Consider the following 26,657-nt stretch of genomic DNA (forward strand, 5'->3'; position numbering starts at 1 on the left):
GAAACCTTGGGGAGGATCGCATATGTGGGTAACCCCCCCTCTAAGTACAGTCCCTGGTGGATCCAACATAACAGTGAGAGTCCAGTCCATAGTGGGGCCAGCAGGGGACCATCCCGAGCGGAGACAGGTCAGTAGCGCAGAGACGTCCCCAACCGATGCACAGGCGAGCGGTCCACCCCGGGTCTCAACCCTGGACAGCCAACACCTCATCCATGGTCACCGGAACCGGAATAACCCAGCGAGGGGGCAGAGGAGAAAAGAAAACGGCAGATCAACTGGTCTAACAAAGGGGGGTCTATTTAAAGGCTAGAGTATACAAATGAGTTTTAAGATGGGACTTAAATGCTTCTACTGAAATAAATAAATATAATAAAACTTGCTAAAGCCAAACCAATGTAGGGCCCATGCTCATGATGGAGCAGCACTTTAACTGTAAAGACAGGAACTGTGCAGTCGGTCTTTAGGATTTTGACGGGAGGTACGGTTGAAATAAAAACTTTCTCGCCTTCCTGACGGTCTTATTTTCCTTCACACTGAGCTGGCACTAGCCTGCATCATCTCACAAGATCCTCGGGTGCAGTGAATGTCAATCAAGTGACGAAAGTGACATCACAGTGAAGATTTATGATTGCTCATTTTTAGGTCTTTTTTTTCAATGCCTGACTGGTGGCCGACTGACACACCCTCTGCGATCGACGTAATGGGCACCCCTGCTATATAGTATACTTTATTTTTGGGCAATGTCAAATATAATAGTAGATTTAATGTTTTACTTTGTAGTTAAAACAAATAAAATAATTCGGACACATTTTTTATAGTCAAAAAAGCCATTTATATTGAAGATGACTGTTGTTGTTTTTTTAGGTTGTATAATTATTTTATTTCGGCGTGGTGCGGTTGGGAGAGTGGCCGTGCCAGCAACCTGAGGGTTCCTGGTTCGATCCCCACCTTCTACCAACCTCGTCACGTCCGTTGTGTCCTTGAGCAAGACACTTCACCCTTGCTCCCGATGGGTCTTGGTTAGGGCTTTGCATGGCAGCTCCCGCCATCAGTGTGTGAATGTGGAAATAGTGTCAAAGCGCTTTGAGTACCTTGAAGGTAGAAAAGCGCTATACAAGTATAATCCATTTACCATTTAAATTATTCTGGAATACTGATTTTTTTTCTTATCAGTGTGGCACTGATCAGCCTTTGAAATGTTTAAATGTTGGTCATATTTAACAGAAACGACAAAAAGCAGCTGGCCCCCCCCCGTGCCGGACTTTGGTAAACAGTACCAAAGCTTTAACTTTTACCACAAGTGTGGTATCAACATGCGCGTATCAGCGTGACTGGTGACTGCCGAGCAACAGGAGGAAAAAAAAGACACAAATTACTTGCTCAATTTACAAAGTCGACCTTATTTTCATGGCAGTACGTCTGTGATGCGGGAGCATTTAAAGTAGAAGCTTGTCCGACATCTGGAGGATGCGGTCTCCAGAGGCTGGAATATACTCTCACGAGCTTGCATCCTCTCCGATAGCGTCTTGTATGATTTATAGTTCTTTGATGGGGGGGGGGGGGTGCCAGACTTGTAATTCTCTTCCAAAACATTAAGAGGCAGTGTCTCCTGAAGGAGCAACCACAGCTGTCAGTTGACTTCTTGCAAAGAGTGATGACAACCTCAACATCGACATCTTTGCCAACACTGGAACTCATCATTCCCAATCATCAGTTTACGTTTACTGGACGATTTACTCATGAAGCACAGGAAAATATGTTTGTGACAATGGACTGTGCAACTTCTGAACAAGTTGCGGCAGAGGACGCTGTTAGTATTTGCAACGCTATTAGGCTGTTCAGGACATAGAGCAAGAGAGGGTTATCATTTAAATGTAAATACAACCATTAATAACTATTGTAAGATAAAGTGCTGGTGTTAATCTGTATGGTCATGTGTTATTGGTGTTCAGAACGCTCGTTTGCTTGAAAATGATTGACGGACAACAAGAAAGTGTTGTGTGTGTGAACAAGAAATGTGTTCTCATTCATCCAGGTCATCGTCATCTCAGGGCATTCAATCGATCTCAACCGGACTGTTTAGTTTGTCTTAGTAGACAAAGGATAGGATTGATCGTTTGCATTTAAACAGTTGTTTTTCTCACTACGACAGAGCAAAATCATCCTTGCCCAGGCACACCTTCCTGGTTTTTGGAGTATAAATATTTGCGGTTTTGCAGCTGCTGGACTAGATCTGACCAATCTTAGTCTATGAGCATAAACTAATGAAGCCTACTTGGATGAGCGCTGAAACGTCTTCCAAGTCAAACCAAATGTGATCGAGTGAATGCCCTGAGATAAGAAAGAATATGTGTCGGAATTTAACCTGTTCGCACAAGATTGGCAAAAAGAAATGAAAATAGTGTCGTTTGTGACTTCTTTAGGACGAAGCAACACAAAATCCTAAACAATGAAACACTAAGTAATTGTTTTTTGAGCAAACCAAGGTATAAATTACACAATATGCATTTTCATGAAAAATGTTCATGACTTGCTTTATTTCATACAATAATTTGTGCATATCGTGCACAATGTGTTCTCTCATGCGCTCAGGGACCCTCTTCCAAAACCGATCAATCACATTTTGGAAGGTGCAGGCAAGGCTTGCGAGAAGGTACACAGGGGTTTTCAAAAGTAATGTGAAGTGAGAGTATACACCATGCTTGAGTCTCCTTGGTAAGATAATTGGCTTTTTAGCAAGCGAGCTAGCTAACAACATTGGAATAAAGTTGTGGGAAAATAGCTTAAACTATCATTTAGCTAAAGTCCGCCAGCTACACTTTGTCCGTGTATATTATTACCCCCTTGCTTTTATTTTGGAGCCTGCTTTGGACTGAACAGGAAGTCACTAAGTGCATGTTTATTTGTGGTATTACTAAACAGTAGATGTTGCTGAAGTCGTTTTGAGATAATGATGAATAATAATACAACACATTGTCATAGAAATGACCTCTTTCGTTCTCTAATTTTGTGTCGACAAAAGTAGTCCACAATGTGTGTCGAGAAGAAAAGGTGGACCAGAACTTACTGAGTTGGTGGGCGCATTGTCGACAATAACGGAAGACTTAAACAGGTCCACTGTATTTTGGTTGATCCAGGCTTATGCCAGGGGTCCACATCTAGTTTTTGATAAGCGCATGACTTTGCAATTTGTTATTCTTATAGCCTGACGTGTGTGTTTATTTCTGTACCTGATGGTTTTGGCTACAATGTGTCGCCCTCTGAGGAAATCAGCCGTTGTAGCCGAAGCTGTTAGGTACGGAAATAAACACACAGGTCTGGCTATAAGAATAACAAATTGCATACTTTTTTGAAGACCCAATGAACCTCTTTGGATTGCATAAATACCATGATTGGAAAAAGGTGTTCACGGGTCTCAAAACGTTTCAGAATCTCTGCAACTTCCGGGTTAATCCAGGAATATTGCATTCATGTACAGTACAGGCCAAAAGTTTGGACACACCTTCTCATTCAATGCGTTTTCTTTATTTTCATGACTATTTACATTGTAGATTGTCACTGAAGGCATCAAAACAATGAATGAACACATGTGGAGTTATGTACTTAACAAAAACTAACTTTGCTCTAATTACTGCTTTGCACCTCTTGGCATTCTCTCGATGAGCTTCAAGCACACCTATGAAGTGAAAACCATTTCAGGTGACTACCTCTTGAAGCTCATCAAGAGAATGCCAAGAGTGTGCAAAGCAGTAATCAGAGCAAAGGGTGGCTATTTTGAAGAAACTAGAATATAAAACATGCTTTCAGTTATTTCACCTTTTTTGTTAAGTACATAACTCCACATGTGTTCATTCATAGTTTTGATGTGACAATCTACAATGTAAATAGTCATGAAAATAAAGAAAACGCATTGAATGAGAAGGTGTGTCGAAACGTTTGGCCTGTACCGTATACATAGTAACTTTGAGTCATTGGAACAATGATGAGATGAAATGTGCTCTGAACATATATTAAATATTCACAAAAACACTGGATATTCAGACACACGCAAACATTGAGTGCCGTGTGTGAGGACATGTACATGGAGTCACCCAGGCAGGGTGGGAGGCTAGCCCACACAGGATGCTTGCTTGCCCCAGGATCCCACTTAGAAACACACCAACCCCTGAAGAATGAGCACCCTGAGACCCAACTGACATGTTGCCATTCCATACAAAAACAACCAACACAAATGCAGAGGGGGATTCCAGGAGATAAAAATACAGAAACACTGCCTCTACCATTGCTAACACAGGGGTTTTTTTGCAATAAAATGCAATTTTTGGGAGTGGATTTTCCTCGCGGCCACAGACTGCTCCCTCATTCAGCTCTTGTCTGGCTGGAAGCTGTCCAGCAGCACCGTGGTCACGTCACTCAGGGTCTTTGTTTACAGAGTGGATCAATAGTTAACTTGCTGCGGGTTACACTAAGCAGTAGATATCAACCACAGGATAATAAACCTCTGGCTGAATTCTGCCTTGATGCTTTTTGCAAAGACCTGAAATGGCCAGGGTCAGAGCCAAGAGCTTGTTGTTTTCAGCCTGATATCAACGCATCAGGATTTGTTACTTACTCTCTGAGAGAATGAAATAATATAAATACATTGCCAAAACCAAATCGAAAATCAAGCCATGTTTCCACCATGCAGTACAGTGCAGTTCAGCCTAACCCTTATCTGACTTGTGTTTTTATTAGAGCTGCGTGGGTGGGATAGTAATTGTTGGCCACGTTGTCCTGTGACGTTAGCAGCGTGATGCAGTATATGGCAGCAGTATGTGTTCTTTCTTGTTGAATAGAAGTTTGGATTAAACCTATTTTTGCGCTGAAGCACACTACCGTTCAAAAGTTTGGGGTCACCCAAACAATTTAGTGGAATAGCCTTCATTTCTAAGAACAACAAGACTGTCGAGTTTCAGATGAAAGTTCTCTTTTTCTGGCCATTTTGAGCGTTTAATTGACCCCACAAATGTGATGCTCCAGAAAGTCAATCTGCTCAAAGGAAGGTCAGTTTTGTAGCTTCTGTAACGAGCTAAAGTGTTTTCAGATGTGTGAACATGATTGCACAAGGGTTTTCTAATCATCAATTAGCCTTCTGAGCCAATGAGCAAACACATTGTACCATTAGAACACTGGAGTGATAGTTGCTGGAAATGGGCCTCTATACACCTATGTAGATATTGCACCAAAAAGCAGACATTTGCAGCTAGAATAGTCATTTACCACATTAGCAATGTATAGAGTGTATTTCTTTCAAGTTAAGACTAGTTTAAAGTTATCTTCATTGAAAAGTACAGTGCTTTTCCTTCTAAAATAAGGACATTTACATGTGACCCCAAACTTTTGAACGGTAGTGTAGGTCTAGCGTAGACCTGGGCAAAAATACGGCTCACGGGCCACACGTGGCCCATTAAAATTTTCAATCCGGCCCCACGGATGTTCTACATAACTTTTTTAGACCTTTAACATCAAAACTGTAGCCGCCATTATGATGTGTTAAATGACCGTAAGTCTTGAACTACAGAAAGTATTTCAATGGTTGAAATGTGCGCTTTTTCAGGGCAGCCAGCCCCAAAGGCATGTGTCAGGAACAGATGCGGAAGCACATTTTCACAACACATTTCTGCATGAAAGTGATATATCATATTGCAGGTGTTTATTACCCTTTGCGTTCATATTTTTGTTGTGTTTTTCTTGATTGTAAAATATGTCTACGGAGGAGCTGGTCTGAGGAGTAAAAGAGGAGCGATGTTCATATGTTGTTAATATTCAGTGTTTTATTGTTCATAGTTAATATTGTAAATCCCACTTTATTTATTTTCATGTACATTTCGGGTGTCCCATTCAGTAAAAAACTGTAAAATTCAATTCCGTTTTTTTGAGGTGATCTGACATAACTTTTTTAGAATTCTATCAGACATTGTGACTTTTGGTATTAGTGTTCCTGAAAAAAGGGACCCAAACACACATACTATACAGCAGATTTTTACAGCTAAATGTGCATGTAGGCAAGGCAAGGCAACTTTATTTGTATAGCGCTTTTCATACACAAGGCAGACTCAAAGTGCTTCACAGACAACAAAGTGAAATGAAAGAAAATAAAAGCAAAATTAAAATGCAGACAATAAAAATAAAAACAGTGCAGACGTTAAGTACCATTTATACACACATACACATTGCCCCCCCCACATTGCACCCCCCAGACACATTTGTTCTCTCAATGTGGCCCCCGAGTCAAAATATTTTCCCAGCTCTACACATTCCATACAATTGACCACTAAATGGTAACACCCGAATAAGCTTTTCAACTTGTTTAATTCGGGGTCCACGTTAATCAATTCATGGTAATAGCTCATAGATATTGAACTAGCGGCCCGGGAATGACACCATACTGGCCCCTGAGTTCAGTTCAAAGCTCGGGAGATAATATTTTTGCAACAATTTACTAAAAACACTAGAGTGTTCCTGTTGTATGGAGGATATTTGACCACTGTAAACACATTGGTTGTGAGTTCAAACCCCGGCCGAGTCATACCAAAGACTATAAAAATGGGACCCTTTACCTCCCTGCTTGACACTCAGCATCAAGGGTTGGAATTGAGGTTAAATCACCAAAAATTATTCCTGGGCGCAGCCACCGCTGCTGCTCACTGCTCTACTCACCTCCCACGATGATGGGTCAAATGCAGAGAATAATTTCGCCACACCTAGTGTGTGTGTGACAATCATTGGTACATTAACTTAACTTAACATTGGCAGATCCTTGCATTTGTTCAACTTCTTTAGTTATACTAGTAGTGTTCCTCAAAATTTCCATTTTAGTTCCTCTCTTGTGTATTGGATTTTTTACGTATACAGTCCAGAAATAAAATTAAACACATGTCGAATGTTTTTTTCTTCTCGCCCAAACAAGTAACCCACAAAAATTATACGTAAAATAAAATAAAAATAAAAAAATCAAACAAGAAAATAAATAAAATAAAAACGTCTCTGATATATTAAAGTACGTCCACATCGCAGACATGCTGTCTGTGCCTCTGCCTGCATCATCACAGCATCCGGTTTAGGCAGTGCTGTTAAGGTGATTCAAGTTTTTTTCCGGCAGCCAAATACTTGGTGCATCCCAAGTAAATATTGCGCAAATAATAAGCTTCCTAAAAAACAGCAATCGTTGAAGGACCGGAAATGTGTACGATTTGGCGCAGTTGTGTACATGTTAAGTACGTTTTTACATAAGTGAATTGAAAAATAAAGCTAAAGTAGATCTCTCCTCTACTTAACAGCCATAGAATGATAAGAACCCCTCAAATATATTACACTATATTGGTATATAAAATATCTGTATCGGAACAACCCTAGTATATAATTTACGAAAGAAGGATTGAGGGAGAAAAAGTGGAATACACTGGAACAAGTAGGAAACTCCCGGAGGTAAATTCATTTTACACGAGCCACTGTAGATAAATTAAGGACCAGCGGTCCTCTTTTTCCTCATTTATGCTCTTTGACTGGTAAACCCGGGAGTTCAGTTTAAAAAAAACTTGTGAGAGACTCACATTTTTTTTCAGCAGATTCAGAATTTCCCCCAGATTGCCAATATATCTTTGGGTGTAGTGGCAAGGCTAGGGTGCGTGGTCAACATGACATCATTATAATGATTTGCATAACCTAAAGCTAAAAAAATTATATACATGTTATATATAAATGAAAAAAACAAATGTTATTACCGTATTTTTCGGAGTATAAGTCGCTCCGGAGTATAAGTCGCACCGGCCGAAAATGCACAATAAAGAAGGAAAAAAACATAAGTCGCACTGGAGTATAAGTCGCATTTTTTGGGGAAATTTATTTGATAAAAGCCAACACCAAGAATAGACATTTAAAAGGCAATTTAAAATAAATAAAGAATAGTGAACAACAGGCTGAATAAGTGTACGTTATATGAGGCATAAATAACCAACTGGTATGTTAACGTAACATATTATGGTAAGAGTCATTCAAATAACTATAACATATAGAACATGCTATACATTTACCAAACAATCTGTCACTCCTAATTGCTAAATCCCATGAAATCTTATACGTTTAGTCTCTTACGTGAATGACATCAATAATATTATTTGATATTTTACGCTAATGTGTTAATAATTTCACACATAAGTCGCTCCTGAGTATAACTCGCACCCCCGGCCAAACTATGAAAAAAATTGCGACTTATAGTCTGAAAAATACGGTATTACTTAGTAGTAACATATATTGTTTCTTGTAATATGTCGTTTGCTCTATTTTTAAATGATTGCTGCTTATTGTACAATGTACTGTGTGTAGAATTGTTCAAGTTTCTAGGAATTTCTCCAATCCTTTTAGTGACTTTTTCTTTATTAAAAACGACTAGCAACAAATCTAGCATCTTTTTTTGGTATGATTGTAGACTATACCTGTTTCGGAGATTGTTTACTTCTGTCACTCGATGTCCCCGACGAACAGCGAGAAATGCAGAGAGCCTGATGTCACACTTGCTACATACTACGTACATTGCGTAGATCCATCCTTTACTTAACTAATAAAATGATTAGAACCCCCCACATATATTACACAATATATATTACTTAGGTTACTTTAAGTTGTTTTCCTGGGAAAAAAAACAACTAATTTTTAAGGTGTGGCGGGTCGCCACGATCAAGTACATGGAGGGGAAGCCCTGAGATTGTTAAAAACAAATTGATTGCAATCATATTGATGATCTTTGACTAACTTTTTTGCAGAAGTGACCTTGACAAAATAAATAGACCAATCTATCGAATGTGCACTGTGGAGTGTGATGGTTCTCTGAAGTCTGCCCCCTGTCCTTAGCTTTCTGGAAGTGTGGCCCCTGAAACAATTTATTTGAATATCTATTGTCTGGCTGTTTCCTTATGGTACCTGAAATAACTGAAAACCAAACTATACAGCTTCATTACAATTGAGCTCAAGTGTGTTTAGGCACTTTCACACCTGCCATGCTGTCTAGTCTCCCACCACTTGAAGGGTATTTGTTCACAGTTAATGGTCATGTTGGCTGTATTTTCCATTTTTAAACTGGTGCTTAATAGCAGCAGGATATCCACAAACACCTCCACACTAGCAGCTCACACATGGAATGATCTAACAAATAAGGCTTGCAATGCCTCATCAATTTATTATTTAACTGTGTTTGTATCTGCTAAGATAAACAAATAAAACAAAATGTTCTTCTCTCCTTAGTAACCATCTCTACCAGTGTCTCCTTTGATGGTCTGTTGGTGACCGGCCTCTACACCTCCACACCCGTCCAGTCGGCTCCCATTCCTGCGCCAGTTGCCTTTGGCTTCGGTAAGTCTTCACCGGACGTAACCCTCAGCATTGATCCCAGAGCCAACAGAAGCATTGCATTGCATGCTCAACTTGAACCTAGACCCTCCCTCTGGATTGCACCATTGTGTTGGGAGTGATGAAGTCCCATGGTGTTCACGGCCCAGCTCAGTGATCCACATCCTTTCCCAGAAATAAGTTTAAGACCACTTCCCCACTCCTGTTGTGACAGGCCATGATGGATGAAGAGTGGAAATAATATGACGATAACCAGACGATTTTAATAACAGCTTTGAGTGAAAAAAGGTTTGTCTGAGTAAGAAATGAAACCGGATTTTGGAGAAAACACCTGGACGGTCGGCGCATCGCGTCGAAGTTATTTGTACTCGGAGGTGCTTCATCATGTTCGACGTGCACCCTCCTAAGCACGAAACAGTCCTGTCGCACGTGTTACATTTCGCAGATATTTCATTTTTTTTAGTAAAATAAAGCCACACTTCGACCGCCGACCTCCGCTATCCATGCTTGACTGACTCGCTCGGCTACATAGGCTCGGCTATGCTAACACTTCCGGCGGTGGGCGGTTTTTCGTTGGTGTTTAGCGGCTTCTTCTCCCGGTCGGCGGACTTATTCTTTTTTTCCGGTCGGCGGACTGGGTATCGAAACTAGGAATCGAAATTTACACTTTTGAACAATTCCGGGAGAATCGGAAAGTTAGTCCCGGTTCCAATCGATACTCGATACTCGATACCCAACCCTACTAACTGCTTCTTTGCCATCACGTTTCGTATCATATTTGTACATATCCTATTTGCTCATGTTCCGTTTTTGTTGTTGTTGTTATTGCTTTGGTTACTGTTGTTGTTGTCTCTCTGTCTTATCCCCCCGCAATTTCCCCCTCTGTCTTTTTTCTTCTTTCTTTCCCCTGCGGTTCCCGTCCGGCTGCGCCAAATATTAATATAAATCCATTTAATAATGTCAAATACTCATAAGGTAACAAGAGAAGTACACCACACTTCTCTAATGTAAAGTAAATCTGTACAGCAGATGTGATCATCAACAATATGGTTTGCCTGAGTGGCTGGACAGGACAAAAAAACAAACTTCTCCTTAACTTTGCGTGCATATGATCAGGACTACACGCATGCATGGTAGTAAAAACAAAAAAAAACATGATCCAAACAACACACTTTTTTTTCTTAAACCGTTCCATCCCTAAAAGCAACCATCGAAAAGGCCTTGGAGAGGAATTACAATTCAGACGCTAACTTTTACACTGCTTACTCTTGCTTTTACTGGTAATGCATTTAAACAAGTGCAGTGATACATCTGAGTTCCCTAAAAGCCTATTAAAATATTTATAATCTATTTCATTAGGTGGAAGAGAGTTCAACCCTGTACAATTTGGCCGGGTGTCTCATCTTGAAAAAAAAAAAAAGCTTACATAAAGAGAAAGTTTCATCAGTTTGCTCAAAGAAAACTGCTGACGTAGTTGTGTGTGTAACAGAGCCAGAGATGAATGCTTTGAAGAGCAAGATATGGAGCAGTACTGTCATGATTCGCATTGTTGTTGTGACAAGTATTAAGTCATCTGAGGGGGCCGAGAAGGTCACGCAACACAACGAGGGACTTTTCCAACCCTAATGTTTAGCGTCTGAGAAGAGGCGTGGCTCTAATCCCTCTTAATGGAGCCATGCAAGGGACATAGATACACACATGCACACACACACACACACACACACACACACACACACACACACACACACACACACACTTCAATAAAGAAAGACGTGCCCGCACTCCAGCTGTGTGCAGATGTTTGACAAGCATGTGGCTGACAGATGCATCACTACATGAACATGAACATGAACACGAAGACTGAAACATTATTTCCCGTATTAAATTTTATGGCCTAAACCAGGGGTCGGCAACCCAAAACATTGAAAGAGCCATATTGGACCAAAAGTACAAAAAAAAAAATCTGTCTGGAGCCGCAAAAAATAAAAAGCCTCATATAAGTCTTATAATGAAGGCAACACATGATGTAAATGTCTATATTAGTTATATTAATAATACAAATAATACATTTTATTTGGTATAGCGCTTTTCAGATTACCGTATTTTTCGGAGTATAAGTCGCTCCGGAGTATAAGTCGCACCGGCCGAAAATGCATAATAAAGAAGGAAAAAAACATACCGTAATCTCCGGACTATAAGCCGCACCTGACTATAAGCCGCACCAGCTAAATTTAGGGGAAAATACAGATTGCTCCATATATAAGCCGCACCCGACTATAAGCCGCAGGGTTTTGATGTGTAATTAGCGTAGTATATAGGGGTTCCTGCTACCACGGAGGGGATTGTCGGGACAGAGATGACTGTTTGGGAACGCAAAGCGTCCCATTTATTAACAATAAATCTTTCAATCATTCAATCAAACTTTCACATCTTTGACATGGCGAACAGCATTCGTGCAGAGTACAAATAATACAACGGTGCAAAGTAATACAAAGTGCTCGCCTGTACGTTATCAAAATAACCAGCCTACCGGTATATGAAAAGTCAGTCTTTAATCATTGTGTCATCGTCTTCCTCCTGCGTACTAAAACCACCGAAATCCTCTTCGTCGGTGTCGGAGAAGAACAGGCCGTAAATAAGCCGCACCCTTGTATAAGCCGCAGGGACCAGAACGAGGGGGAAAAGTAGCGGCTTATAGTCCGGAAATTACGGTATACAAGTCGTACTGGAGTATAAGTCGTATTTTTTGGGGAAATGTATTTGATAAATCCCAACACCAAGAATAGACATTTGAAAGGCAATTTAAAATAAATAAAGAATAGTGAACAACAGGCTGAATAAGTGTACGTTATATGAGGCATAAATAACCAACTGAGAAGGTGCCTGGTATGTTAACGTAACATATTATGGTAAGACTCATTCAAATAACTATAACATATAGAACATGCTATACGTTTACCAAACAATCTGTCACTGCTAATCGCTAAATCCCATGAAATCTTATACGTCAGTGTTTCCCACACATTCATTTATTTGTGGCGGCCCGCCACGAAATAATTACATCCGCCACAAATTTTAAAAAATAAAAAATAGAAAAAATATATATATATATATTTTTTTGTTTTTGTTTTGTTTGTCCTGTCCAGCTTCTCAGGAAAATCATATAGTTGATGTAGATGCCCATAAAGGCTGTTCAGATTTACTTTACAAAAGAGAAGTGTAGGATACTTCTCTTGTTGCCTTATTTGTATTTGACCACTACTGTTTTCTGTTTATTTGTTACTGACTGTGGCAGGACACCTCTGCCTCTGTTTCACTTTATGTTGCTGGTAAATAATATGGTTGTAGTAGTAGGCTAAAGTTAAATTATTTAGTATGCACTAATTAAAGGGGCAGAGCTTTAAGTGACATTTTAGCTTTTATATTTTATAAGATATATTTTTTGTAAGAACCACAATTAATAAATATATTTCAGTGAATAACTTATTGTTAAAATCTGTATATAAATATGTACATAAAGTGTTGTAATTATATTGTAAAATGGATGGATGGACGTTTAAAAGAAAACTGTTATTAATTAGTAAGTATACATTATTTGAGCCTTTTTAGAGTAAATTATGCAAATTACTCGATGTCATGGTGACCACGCCCATAGCCACGCCCCACTGCCGCAGGTATCTTGGCAGTTTATGGGAAACACTGTACGTCTAGTCTCTTACGTGAATGAGCTAAATAATATTATTTGATATTTTACGGAAATTTGTTAATTTCACACATAAGTCGCTCCTGAGTATAAGTCGCACCCCCGGCCAAACTATGAAAAAAACTGCGACTTATTCCATCCATCCATCCATTTTCTACCGCTTATTCCCTTTGGGGTCGCGGGGGCGCTGGAGCCTATCTCAGCTACAATCGGGCGGAAGGCGGGGTACACCCTGGACAAGTCGCCACCTCATCGCAAACTATGAAAAAAACTGCGACTTATTGTCCGAAAAATACGGTACTCAAAGACGCTTTACAGGATAAAAAATTGAGGTAGGTAATCATTATTAACTTAGGGGGGGCAGCTCCACACTGTGTATGGAGATACATAATTAGCTGCTAGTCGCCTGTCAGTCGGGAAACCAAAATAAATACAGTATTAGCCAGAGTGGACCTGCCTTTGGTTGATCACAAACTTTTTCACGAAAATCGAGCGATACTAATTGGTGACCGCATCATAAGAGAAGAGGTGTTTTAATGTATTTCTTTATGCAGCCTTTGTCTGTGATTGATTTCAGAATGGTGATGTGTGGCGCATGTTGGATATTTATAATCACCATCATACATAATGTATAAACCGTAATGCACAATCATTTTGAAGGAATGGATCTAGTGCTATAATACACAGCAATATATTAGAAACGTCTCTCAGTCTGATGCAGTGCGGTTTTATATGACTGCAAATCACCACTGCGATAGTAAACATGTATCGTCAAATTACTATTTCTCTGACCGTGTCAGTCAAAACTGTACTGTACATCATTGTATTTGTATGTTTTATTTAATTGCAGAAGTGTGTGTAATGTTATGGAGGACGCATGACAAGCCATGCATGCAAGTTTGGGTGGACAGTACACAGTTTAAAGGCCTACTGAAATGATTTTTTTTTATTTAAACGGGAATAGCAGATCCATTCTATGTGTCATACTTGATCATTTCGCGATATTGCCATATTTTTGCTGAAAGGATTTAGTATAGAAATTTGACGATAAAGTTCGCAACTTTTGCTCGCTGATAAAAAAAAGCCTTGCCTGTAGCGGAAGTAGCGTGACGTCACAGGAGCTAGTATTCCTCACAATTCCCCGTTGTTTACAATGGAGCGAGAGAGATTCGGAGCGACAAAGCGACGATTACCCCATTAATTTGAGCGAGGATGAAAGATTTGTGGATGAGGAACGTTAGAGTGAAGGACTAGAGAGGCAGTGATGGACGTATCTTTTTTCGCTCTGACCGTAACTTAGGTACAAGCTGGCTCATTGGATTCCACACTCTCTCCTTTTTCTATTGTGGATCACGGATTCGTATTTTAAACCGCCTGGGATACTATATCCTCTTGAAAATGAGAGTCGAGCACGCGAAATGGACATTCACAGTGACTTTTATCTCCACGACAATACATCGGTGACACACTTAGCTACTGAGCTAACGTGATAGCATCGTTCTCAAATGCAGATAGAAGCAAAATACATAAATCCCTGACTGGAAGGATAGACAGAAGATCAACAATACTATTAAACCATGGACATGTAAATACACGGTTAATAATTCTCAGCCTGGCAAAGCTTAACAATGCTTTTGCTAATGATGCTGAAGCTAACTTAGCAACTTAGCAACCGGACCTCACAGAGCTATGATAAAAACATTAGCGCTCCACCTACGCCAGCCAGCCCTCATCTGCTCCTCAACAGCCGTGCTCACCTGCGTTCCAGCGATCGACGGCGCGACGAAGGACTTCACCCGATCATCCGTGGGTTTTGGCGGCTAGCATCGGCTAGGCGTCTGCTATCCAAGTAAGTAGTCCTTGTTGTGTTGCTGCAGCCAGCCGCTAATACACCGATCCCACCTACAACGTTCTTCTTTGCAGCCTTTAAACAAATTGCAAAATATTTACCAACACAGATGTCCAGAATACTGTGGAATTATGAAATGAAAACAGCTTTTTGTATAGGATTCTACGGGCTCCGAATACTTCCCTTGCCCTCGTGACGTCACACGCATACGTCAGCATAATAAAACGTTTTCAAGCGGAAGTGTGGCGGGAAATTTAAAATGTCACTTTATAAGTTAACCCGGCCGTATTGGCATGTGTTGCAATGTTAAGATTTCATCATTGATATATAAACTATCAGACTGTGTGGTCGCTAGTAGTGGCTTTCAGTAGGCCTTTAAGACTTATTGTAGACAGATGGGCCTAAAATACATCATTCCTCCCAGTCTACTGTCACTATGACTCTGCAACTCATAAAACCAGCATCGAAGTTAGTAAATTGGCTGTTCGTTTGCAGGCCTCTCTCGTGTTGTTTATGGAGTTGGGGTAGTGGGGATCCGTACAAGAACCAGTGGAGACAAACACATCAATGGATGCCACAGCATGAAGGGAACACTTGAACATTGAATTGAATAACAAGCAGCTTCATACTGCATTTGGATCAAAAGTGTGACGTTTTAGGGCCTATGTGTCAAAGTCAAGGGATGATCTATGGCCCCCGGGATGATATTTGATTAGTATTAGAACCGGCCCACAGGCCACGGCCTCCTGCTGCTGTTTTGCACGTACCAATACTCCATCATTGTTGGCACTAGGAATTTTCAAAATGGGGTCCCAGGGACCCCATCAAGTCATAAAAATGGCGTCCCACAGTAAATTTTTGGGGGCCCACTTTTTATGTAAGCGTTTTGAAAACAAAATGAGAAATGTATGCATTATCCTGTTATATCTCACATTCTATATCGTTTTGGAAAAAAGTTGTCATAAACGTTACTTAATTCATTAAAAAAATTATACAAAAGAAAACACATTTTTACGCATATGTAAATTTAATCATTTATAAACATTCATTCACTTTCTTCTTTCCTTCATGGATCTCTTTCACTACCGGTATTTTCTTCTATAATTTTATTGTAACATTTTCAGCATTTTTGACTAAAGTATGACAAAGAAAACAATCTGAAGTTGTCTTTATTTTTTAGTTTTAAAGCCATGATTTTAATAGTCCGGCCCGCGTGTGCACAGATTTTCCTCCATTCGGCCCCTGAGCTAAAATTACTTTGACAGCCTTTTTTGGTTTCAAATTTTTATCAAATTTACATATTAGGATATCGAGACTGATTTGGTGGATTTAAAGATTCCTTCTTTATAAATGTCAACCTGTCGGTAGGTTGGTATGAAATTGTAAATGGGTATTTGGTGGGTAGATGTTGAAATGAATTGTATTGTACTGTATTTTGTATATGATGATGTATATTTTAACTGTGGGTTCCTGTCCCTAAACTGTACACTTCTAGGGATTACCTTTTTGCAGAACAGACTCTGATATTAACAAAAGAAACAATAATATAATACAAAATGAAGTCTGTCTGTAAATAAATAAAATAAACCGTAGACATGTTGATCTGATCTTCAAAAAGTCAAACACAATTTAATTATTTATAGCTTCCAAGCCAATCCGTACAACAAGTCTATTTTTAGTGCATATAAACGTACTCAGTGTCTTATTTTCAGCCTTTACGACTGTGTCACTGAGCTACTGACAAATTGGAGATAAAAACAGTTTTGTGTTCCTAGGACGTGCTTGAGAAAGGTATAGGGTGACTCATGTCATAGCGCAATTGTGAACTTAATCCACTTTTACATGCACAGAAGGTCCTCGGTTTATGACGTTTTATTGTCATAATCAGAGTTTGGAATAACAACGTTATCTAAAAACAGCGTTATATAATAAAGGCGTAAATAAAGATATTTGACTAATAATGAAAGCAACAAGCGCCACACTGAAATGAACTTGATATCAAATAGAAGGAGGCAACATCACACAGCAAACAACACACAACAAGTACACACACTAGAATGATGAACAATAAGTTAATGATTTAATTGAAAAAGCTTGCGCTCCTATAATACCCCGTTTGGGGAAAAGGAGACTACAGCCATCGAAGCACATTCAATCTCTTTATTAACCAGAGGTAACACAATCCAGTGAGAAGATTTAACACAGCTGCAGTCTCGCAAGAGCTAACAAACACAGCTGAGCTGATGCTGCTCTTTCTGGCTCTCTTGCTGACGTCACACGTAACTTGGCAACAGGCACCGCCTTTCAAAGGCACACACTCGCACACACTGCTTTCATGAAATGTCTTTCAAATGCATATGCCATATATTTTAAATAATTAAAAAAAATGTTTTAATTACTCTAAAGGCCACATGCGTGGACATCACCTTTAGCTTTCCAAAATTGTGTACACTACTGAATTGGGGTCTTATGGCCGCTTATGTGGACACTTATACTGCCATCTGGTGGTATCAGAAGAGTATAACATACAATGGGATTTGGGAAAAAAAAAGTGTAAAAATAAGAATTAGCATGTCACTACACATGAAGTACACGTTTGTGTACTTATGGACTAAGTACATCATATCAAAAGATGATTATTAGTTTTTATTCTAATTAGGGTCTAATAAGCCCAAATAGCAAAGAGAAATAAAAGAAGCATGTAAACAAACAGCTTGGGCCTTAGGGAGGATAATTATTAACACCATAATTACTTTTCTTAATCATTAAGTACATTTATTAAAGGGTAATTTGTTACTAATTAGTTGTTTGGCAAAGAAACAAGTAACTATAATTAGTTACATTTTAAAAGTAAAATGCACTCCCATTAACGATATAAATCGTAGTTTCGACCTAAGTGGTTTGAGACTCACTGAAGGACGAGTTATGTCCGTGCGGTGGAAAAATACTTAGTCTTGTGCAGCTAGAACAATACCATCCATCCATTCATTTTCTACCACTTGTCCCTATCAGGGTCACGGGGGGTGCTGGAGCCTATCTCAGCTGCATTCGGGCGGAAGGCGGGGTACACCCTGGACAAGTTGCCACCTCATCGTAGGGCCAACACAGATGGACAGACAAAATTCACACACTAGGGCCAATTTAGTGTTGCCAATCAACCTATCTCCAGGTGCATGTCTTTGGACGTTTTTGTATATTTTTTGTTAGCTTTGTGCCCTTCGTTTTTTATCTCCCATGCATAAAGCAAACTTTTATGATGATAGTGCACATAAGAAAAAGAAAGTGTGTAGCGAAATTAGATTTAAAAAAAACTTTGGAGGGGAAGGGCAACCAACAATGTCTGCCTGCTTGGTCTAAGCTTGTTGGACAGTCTTGAACGCCGTCAAGGACAAAGATGGTATCCTTGAACAGGTGAAAAAATGTGCTCCTATGAAATCGGCAGTGATAACACAGCAGCATAGTGGTTTTACTATTGAGGCTTGAGATAGAAACTAGATTTGGCCAGATGACAAAGTCTCCTGTCTCGTTTACGTCCTCATCCAAATGAGCCCGTCTCTTCTTCCCTTGAGCATCCCCATCCAGCATAAAGACAACCACAGAGTTAAAAAAGAAGTTCTGTCGTTTTACTATCGTTTCATTTCATTCTTGTATTAACTCTCCTTTTGTGTTCCATGCACAGTGTGAGTGACTTAGGTATAAGTTAGCGGAACAGAACTCGTCGGTAGACACAGCAGCTAGTGTAGCTCGCACTTGTCAGATGTAGGGTTGTCCCGATATCAATATTTTGGTACCGGTACCAAAATGTATTTTGATACTTTTCTAAAAGGGGAACCACAAAAATGGCATTATTGGCTATATTTTAACAATAAATCTTAGGGTACATTAAACATGTTTCTTATTGCAATTTTGTCCTTAAATAAAATAGTGAACATACGAGACAACTTGTCTTTTAGTAGTAAGTAAACAAACAAAGGCTCCTAATTTAGCTGCTGACGTATGCAGTAACATATTGTGTCATTTATCATTCTATTATTTTGTAAAAAAATATGAGGGACAAGTGGTAGAAAATGAATTATTAATCTACTAGTTCATTTACTGTTAATATCTGCTTATTTTCTATTTTAACATGTTCTATCTACACTTCTGTAATAATTACTTATTCTTCTGTTTGATACTTTACATTAGTTTTGGATGATACCACAAATATGGTTATCAATCCGATACCAAGTAGTTACAGGATCATACATTGGTCATAATTTAAGTCCTCTTTTGTCCAGGGATGTATTTCCTGAGTTCATAAACATAATATAAATTGAAATTTAAAAAAAAAGATTTTGTGATGCTAAAAAAATATCGATGTAATCATAGAAGTATCAACTAAATGCGCTATTGTACTTGGTATCATTACAGTGGATGTCAGGTGTAGATCCACCCATGGCGTTTGTTTACATTGTGACGCCGGTGAGCTATTGTATCCTCCTACGGTGTGTAGTGAAGCATGTTTAGCTATTCCTCATCCTGCAGGGATGATACTTGTAAGAAACTTACTTTATTTGTCGCCATGGAGGCGAGGATTAGTGATTTAGAAGTAGCTAAAACACTGCAGACTGCGGCTGGATGTTAGCTAGTGTTGCGTTGACCAGCTCTTCCTCCCAGGGATTTTAAGTTGCTGGTCACTCCCAAATTCTTTTTATGGCACATAAGCTGAAGTTTAAATTGATCACCAGGCAGTAGTTGGTATTTTGTGGTTTATTCTCAAAGCTTTGAAAACAAACGTGAGACCAATCCAGTACAGAAGCGGTCCCTCGCGCAGCTAAGATCGATCTCCCTCCCTCCAAAACCCACGGAAGTGCTGTGTTCTTCAATCCGTCCCTCGCTCCCACCCCCCAGAGACGTTCTGTTCTCGCCCTCTCTTCCCCTCCCTCCTCCCCACCTGTTGTCTCCTAGCCCAGCACCGCTTTGTTCCCTTATCTCAAGAATGTTATGGGAGTCTCAACAGAGAGAATATTCAACGCTCTGACTCTCTCAGCAAGGACACTCGTAATGCAAACACTTTGTACCAGACGAAACATTAGCTGATTAAAATATGACAATAGGAGATACAAAAGAACTATTAAATATGGATATATGTAATTATCCACTTCCGTCACTAGCAAGCCATGTTTTAAAGCACCTCTTCCTGAGGGTGTTTCAGTGTTGTAACTTCACATTTATCTTTAGTTTTTAAGCCAAAATGCGTCCGTTGTCCCTTTTCTGTCTACACACTGTGTCTGCTTGTAAGTACTCCGTGATTGTGCGCTGCCGAACATGCTCCTCTGCTTGTAAAACCAGCAATGTCACAACGTGACGACGACGCGCCCGTTAAAGAAAAAGGGGCACGGGGACCGGTACTTTTAGAGGCGGTATAGTACCGAATATGATTCATTAGTATCGCGGTACTATACTAGTACCGCTATACTGTACAACCCTAGTTAGGACTAGAGTGTTATATTTTTGCTAGCAAGGTTAAAATGTCAATGTAAAGTTCTGCCAATGTGTTTACTGTGGTCCAAGTTCCTCTATACAACAAGAGCACTCTAGAGTTTTTAGGAATTTGCTGCAGAAATGTTTGTCTCTCAAGTTTTTAGCTGAACTCGGGGGCCGGTATGGCCGGATTTGGCCCCCGAGCTGCCAGTTGACAGTAAACAATGCTGGCTGCCGGGCGACCAAAACCTACAACTTGAAGAACATCTGGTTGAGAAACTGTTCTGTGAAAAATGGAGCAAACAAGTGATGAAGATTGCACATTTTTCTCATGTTTGGTGGTCATAAACAGGCTCCATGGACATGCATGTTATAACATTATTGAAAAGTCAACTGTGCATAATATGAGACCTTTAAATGTGTCGTCAGGTTAATTTGCCGGACACCTCACCAAGCCAGTGGACTTCTTAAATGCACGGACTTACATGTAAAGTGGGTTAGTGCTTCGAGAGGTTAGTTTTGTTCTATTGTCAAATTGGAGACCCAAAGTGAAAAGCAACATAAGTCTGGCCTGACTCAACTGCTTCATGTTTTCCCCCCTTTGACTTTTATTCCATTTAGAGCGCTTTGTTTCCATTCCAACCTTTTGGTTTAACTGAAAGGACCTCACACAGTCTTCAAACTGGGAGTTTTCTGTTGGAGAGACAGACACATTTCCAATGTCTTTAGGCGACGTTCACACTGCAGGTCATTTCCGATTTCAATTTTGTACATTTGTGATCTGTAAGGTTTTCAAATGCAACTGAATCTGATTATTATGGTGGAAGTTTATTACGATCATGTATATAGTTACAATATGTTACATCACATAGTTCCAGTTTCTCATTACAACATGTGTAAAAGTAATGAGAAGAAGCAGGTCTGATTTAATAGCAATTTCAGAAAGGAGGACTTTTTTTCTCCTCCACTTGAAAATGTGGACGTTATCATCACTACTGTCTGATTCCAATCAATGCAAGTCATCACAATCAGATAATACACCAATTTATATTCTTGTCTTCATGAAAGAAAGAAATCTACCGTATTTTTCGGACTATAAGTCAGTTTTTTTCATAGTTTGGGTGCGACTTATACTCAGGAGCGACTTATGTGTGAAATTATTAACACATTACTGTAAAATATCAAATAATATTATTGATGTCATTCACGTAAGAGACTAGACGTATAAGATTTCATGGGATTTAGCGATTAGGAGTGACAGATTGTTTGGTAAACGTATAGCATGTTCTATATGTTATAGTTATTTGAATGACACTTACCATAATATGTTACGTTAACATACCAGGCACGTTCTCAGTTGGTTATTTATGCCTCATATAACGTACACCAGGGGTCAGCAACCTTTTTGAAAGCAAGAGCTACTTCTTGGGTAGTGATTAATGCGAAGGGCTACCAGTTTGATACACACTTAAATAAATTGCCAGAAATAGCCAATTTGCTCAATTTACCTTTAACTCTGTTATTATTAATAATTAATGATATTTATCTTTGTGGAAACACTGATCATCTTAATGATTTCTCACAATAAATATATATAGAAACAGATAAATATCAAAATGCAACACTTTATTTTCTCTAAGTGCACATTTTTCAAATTGAACATTTTCAAATGATCACTTCTAAGAACATTTTAACTAGCTAGCCACTAAAAATGTTTAACAAATCATGAATTACTTTGCACCATGTTTGTACAAATAATAACTCATGTAAAATACAAAAGTCAACTCTCACATTTTTAAATAAATCATGTCACACTTTGAACTGGACACCAAATCTGTTATCTGTTTCTTTGTCAGTTAGTGAAGACCAAGTCTTTAAAATATTCTCTTGGATTTTCAAATTCTATTTGAGTTTTGTCTCTCTTAGAATTAAATATGTCGAGCAAAGCGAGACCAGCTTGCTAGTAAATAAATACAATTTAAAAATAGAGGCAGCTCACTGGTAAGTGCTGCTATTTGAGCTATTTTTAGAACAGGCCAGCGGGCTACTCATCTGGTCCTTACGGGCTACCTGGTGCCCATGGGCACCGCGTTGGTGAACCCTGACGTACACTTATTCAGCCTGTTGTTCACTATTCTTTATTTTAAATTGCCTTTCAAATGTCTATTCTTGGTGTTGGCTTTTATCAAATAAATTTCCCCCAAAAATGCGACTTATACTCCAGTGCGACTTATGTTTTTTCCCTTCTTTATTATGCATTTTCGGCCGGTGCGACTTATACTCCGAAAAATACGGTATGTGTTAAACATGCCTGTATTATCATTAAACACCTTTAACTTTAACAAAAATGTATTTTTCATAAATAAATAAATATAAATTATATATATATATGAATGAGGTAGATACCCTCCACTTGGTCAATTGAAAAGTAGCTCGCCTGCAGAAAAAGTGTGGGCACCCTTGTCTTAAAACATAGCAACTCTTTTAAAATGCTGCCACGAAATCTGCTACTTTTGGTCGCGACAAATACAAAAACAAGCCCGCAAAATCCTGGAGGGACTGCATTAGACATGAAAAGAAGTCTTGTACTTTGAACTACTACCGTATTTTTCGGACTATAAGTTGCTCCGGAGTATACGTCGCACCGGCCGAAAATGCACAATAAAGAAGGAAAAAAACATATATAAGTCACATTTTTGGGGGAAATTTATTTGATAAAAGCCAACACCAAGAATAGACATTTGAAAGGCAATTTAAAATGTCTAAAGAATAGTGAACAACAGGCTGAATAAGTGTACGTTATATGAGGCATAAATAAGCAACTGGTATGTTAACGTAACATATTATGGTAAGAGTCATTCAAATAACTATAACATATAGAACATGCTATACGTTTACCAAACAATCTGTCACTCCTACAACATGCATTTGACAGAGTACAAGAACAACTTTGCTATCTTCAACTGCTTTTAAATGCAGAGAAAACAAAGTGTATGTTCTTTACCACATCAAAAACTGTAAGATCAGCACTGTGTGAGAACATTTGAACAAGAAATGGGCAACAAATTATGTGCTTTTAAATATTTAGGATCTTTAATTGATGACCACTTGAGTTTTAAGGAGCACATTCAGTATGTTGTAAAAAAACTGAAACTTTTACTGGGATTTTATTATAGAAACAAGTCTTGCTTTTCTTTTACTGTGAAACAGAAATTGGTGGAAACAACCTTCTTACCTGTTATTGACTATGGAGATATATTGTACATGAATGCTACTGCTGGTTGTCTCCACAAGCTGGATAGTGTATACCACGGTGCACTGAGATTCATCACCAACTGCACTCCCCTTACTCACCATTGTGTGTTACTCAATGGTTAACTCAGGGGTCACCAACGCGGTACCCGCGGGCACCAGGTAGCCCGTAAGGACCAGATGAGTAGCCCGCTGGCCTGTTCTTAAAAATAGCTCAAATAGCAGCACTTACCAGTGAGCTGCCTCTATTTTTTAAATTTGATTTATTTACTAGCAAGCTGGTCTCGCTTTGCTCGACATTTTTAATTCTAAGAGAGACAAAACTCAAATAGAATTTGAAAATCCAAGAAAATATTTTAAAGACTTGGTCTTCACTTGTTTAAATAAATTCATTATTTTTTTTTACTTTGCTTCTTATAACTTTCAGAAAGACAATTTTAGAGAAAAAATACAACCTTAAAAATTATTTTAGCATTTTTAAACACATATACCTTTTTACCTTTTAAATTCCTTCCTCTTCTTTCCTGACAATTTAAATCAATGTTCAAGTAAATTTATTTTTTTTATTGTAAAGAATAATTTAAAAAAATTAATTTAATTCTTCATTTTAGCTTCTGTTTTTTCGACGAAGAATATTTGTGAAATATTTCTTCAAACTTATTATGATTAAAATTCAAAGAAATTATTCTGGCAAATCTAGAAAATCTGTAGAATCCAATTTAAATCTTATTTCAAAGTCTTTTGAATTTCTTTTAAAATTTTTGTTCTGAAAAATCTAGAAGAAATAATGATTTGTCTTTGTTAGAAATATAGCTTGGTCCAATTTGTTATATATTCTAACAAAGTGCAGATTGGATTTTAACCTATTTAAAACATGTCATCAATATTCTAAAATCAATCTTAATCAGGAAAAATTACTAGTGATGTTCCATAAAAAGATTCGAATTAGCTAGTTTTTCTCCTTTTTTTCGGTTGAATTTTGAATTTTAAAGAGTCGAAATTGAAAATAAACTGTTTCAAAATTTAATTGTCATTTTTTTCGTGTTTTCTCCTCTTTTCAATTAAGTGTAAATATCATTAATTATTAATAATAACATAGAGTTAAAGGGGAATTGAGCAAATTGGCTATTTCTGGCAATTTATTGAAGTGTGTATCAAACTGGTAGCCCTTGGCATTAATCAGTACCCAAGAAGTAGCTCTTGCTTTCAAAAAGGTTGGTGACCCCTGGGTTAACTGGACATCTTTATGTGCTCGACGCCTCAATCATTGGTATGTTTTCATCTACAAAACCATTCTGGGTGTCACTCCATCTTATCTGTCTTGTCTTTTAACAAAGAAACAAGGAAGTCACAATCTTCGTTCAATGAATGTTCTGCAATTTGTCGTCCCCAAAGTAAGAACTGAACTGGGCAAGAAAGCATTTAGGTTTTCAGCAGCGAAGGCTTGGAATAAGCTACAATCCAATATTCAACTTCAAACCCTTGTTACGTTGAATGAGTTTAAAGCTTCTGTGAAAGGACTGCAGTCTACCTTGTCTGTCTGCACATGTGTTATGTCAGCAAGTTTTAATGTCGTAAATGTGATGTTTTATGTATTTTACTGTTTTTAATGTAACCTTGCTGCTGCCCTCTTGGCCAGGTCTCCCTTGGAAAAGAGATCTTTGATCTCAATGGGATTTTACCTGGTTAAATAAAGGCTATTAATAATAATAACTCCTGATCGCTAAATCCCATGAAATCTTCCTCTGGTATGCGCCGTTTCCTTTCTTTCTGCTGCTCGATCGCCGTTTTCTGCTGCATATTTCACTACGTCCGGCTTGTAATCTGCAGTATATGATTTCCTTTCCGGGGCCATTTTAGTTCAGCCCTTCTCAGTTTTTATAAGTTACCGCCAATGTTGAAATAATCAATTTTAATAGCTACGGATGTAGCAGCAGTTAGCATCCCTTGACCCACAATGCACTTCTGCCATGACGCACAATGCACTCCTGCCATTACCCGACCCCGCCGAATTCTTATTGGTTGACGTGTGTGACGATTGCTGACATTTGCTTCGTCTCTTACGCGAATGAGATGAATAATATTGTTTGATATTTTACGGTAATGTGTTAATAATTTCACACATAAATCGCTCCGGAGTATATGTCACACTCCCGGCCAAACTATGAAAAAATCTTTGATTTATAATCCGAAAAATACGGTACGTAAGAAGTAGCGATGTCCGATAATGGCTTTTTGCCGATATCCGATATTCCGATATTGTCCAACTCTTTAATTACCGATACTGATATCAACCGATACTGATATCAACCGATATATACAGTTGTGGAATTAACACATTATTATGCCTAATTTGGACAACCGGGTATGGTGAAGATAAGGTCCTTTTTTTTTTTTTAAATTAATAAAATAAAATAAGATAAATAAATTAAAAACATTTTCTTGAATAAAAAAGAAAGTAAAACAATATAAAATCAGTTACATAGAAACTAGTAATGAATGAAAATGAGTAAAATTAACTGTTAAAGGTTAGTACTATTAGTGGACCAGCAGCACACACAATCATGTGTGCTTACGGACTGTATCCCTTGCAGACTGTATTGATATATATTGATATATAATGTAGGAACCAGAATATTAATAACAGAAAGAAACAACCCTTTTGTGTGAATGAGTGTAAATGGGGGAGGGAGGTTTTTTGGGTTGGTGCACTAATTGTAAGTGTATCTTGTGTTTTTTATGTGGATTTAAAGGCCTACTGAAATGATTTTTTTTTATTTAAACGGGAATAGCAGATCCATTCTATGTGTCATACTTGATCATTTCGCGATATTGCCATATTTTTGCTGAAAGGATTTAGTAGAGAAAATCGACGATAAAGTTCGCAACTTTTGCTCGCTGATAAAAAAAAGCCTTGCCTGTAGCGGAAGTAGCGTGACGTCACAGGAGCTAGTATTCCTCACAATTCCCCGTTGTTTACAATGGAGCGAGAGAGATTCGGACCGA

The 26,657-nt window shown here is 38.5% G+C and overlaps 1 protein-coding gene and 1 long non-coding RNA gene across 8 annotated transcripts in view; one reads left to right on the top strand and one right to left on the bottom strand.

Moving 5' to 3' along the window:
• LOC133641699 (uncharacterized) overlaps positions 1 to 26,657 on the bottom strand; it is a 526,583-nt gene that overhangs the window by 182,566 nt on the left and 317,360 nt on the right. The gene's annotated exons all lie outside the window — the stretch shown is intronic.
• Positions 1 to 26,657, top strand: part of reln (reelin) — a 391,417-nt gene that overhangs the window by 105,053 nt on the left and 259,707 nt on the right. For all 7 annotated transcript variants that reach the window (XM_062035613.1, XM_062035610.1, XM_062035612.1 and 4 more), the window contains one exon: positions 9,280 to 9,387. In XM_062035613.1, coding sequence (XP_061891597.1) covers positions 9,280 to 9,387 — 108 coding nt within the window. The remainder of the gene's footprint in view (positions 1 to 9,279; positions 9,388 to 26,657) is intronic.

This window comes from Entelurus aequoreus, linkage group LG24 (assembly GCF_033978785.1).
Source record: "Entelurus aequoreus isolate RoL-2023_Sb linkage group LG24, RoL_Eaeq_v1.1, whole genome shotgun sequence".
Classification (NCBI taxonomy): Eukaryota; Metazoa; Chordata; class Actinopteri; order Syngnathiformes; family Syngnathidae; genus Entelurus; species Entelurus aequoreus.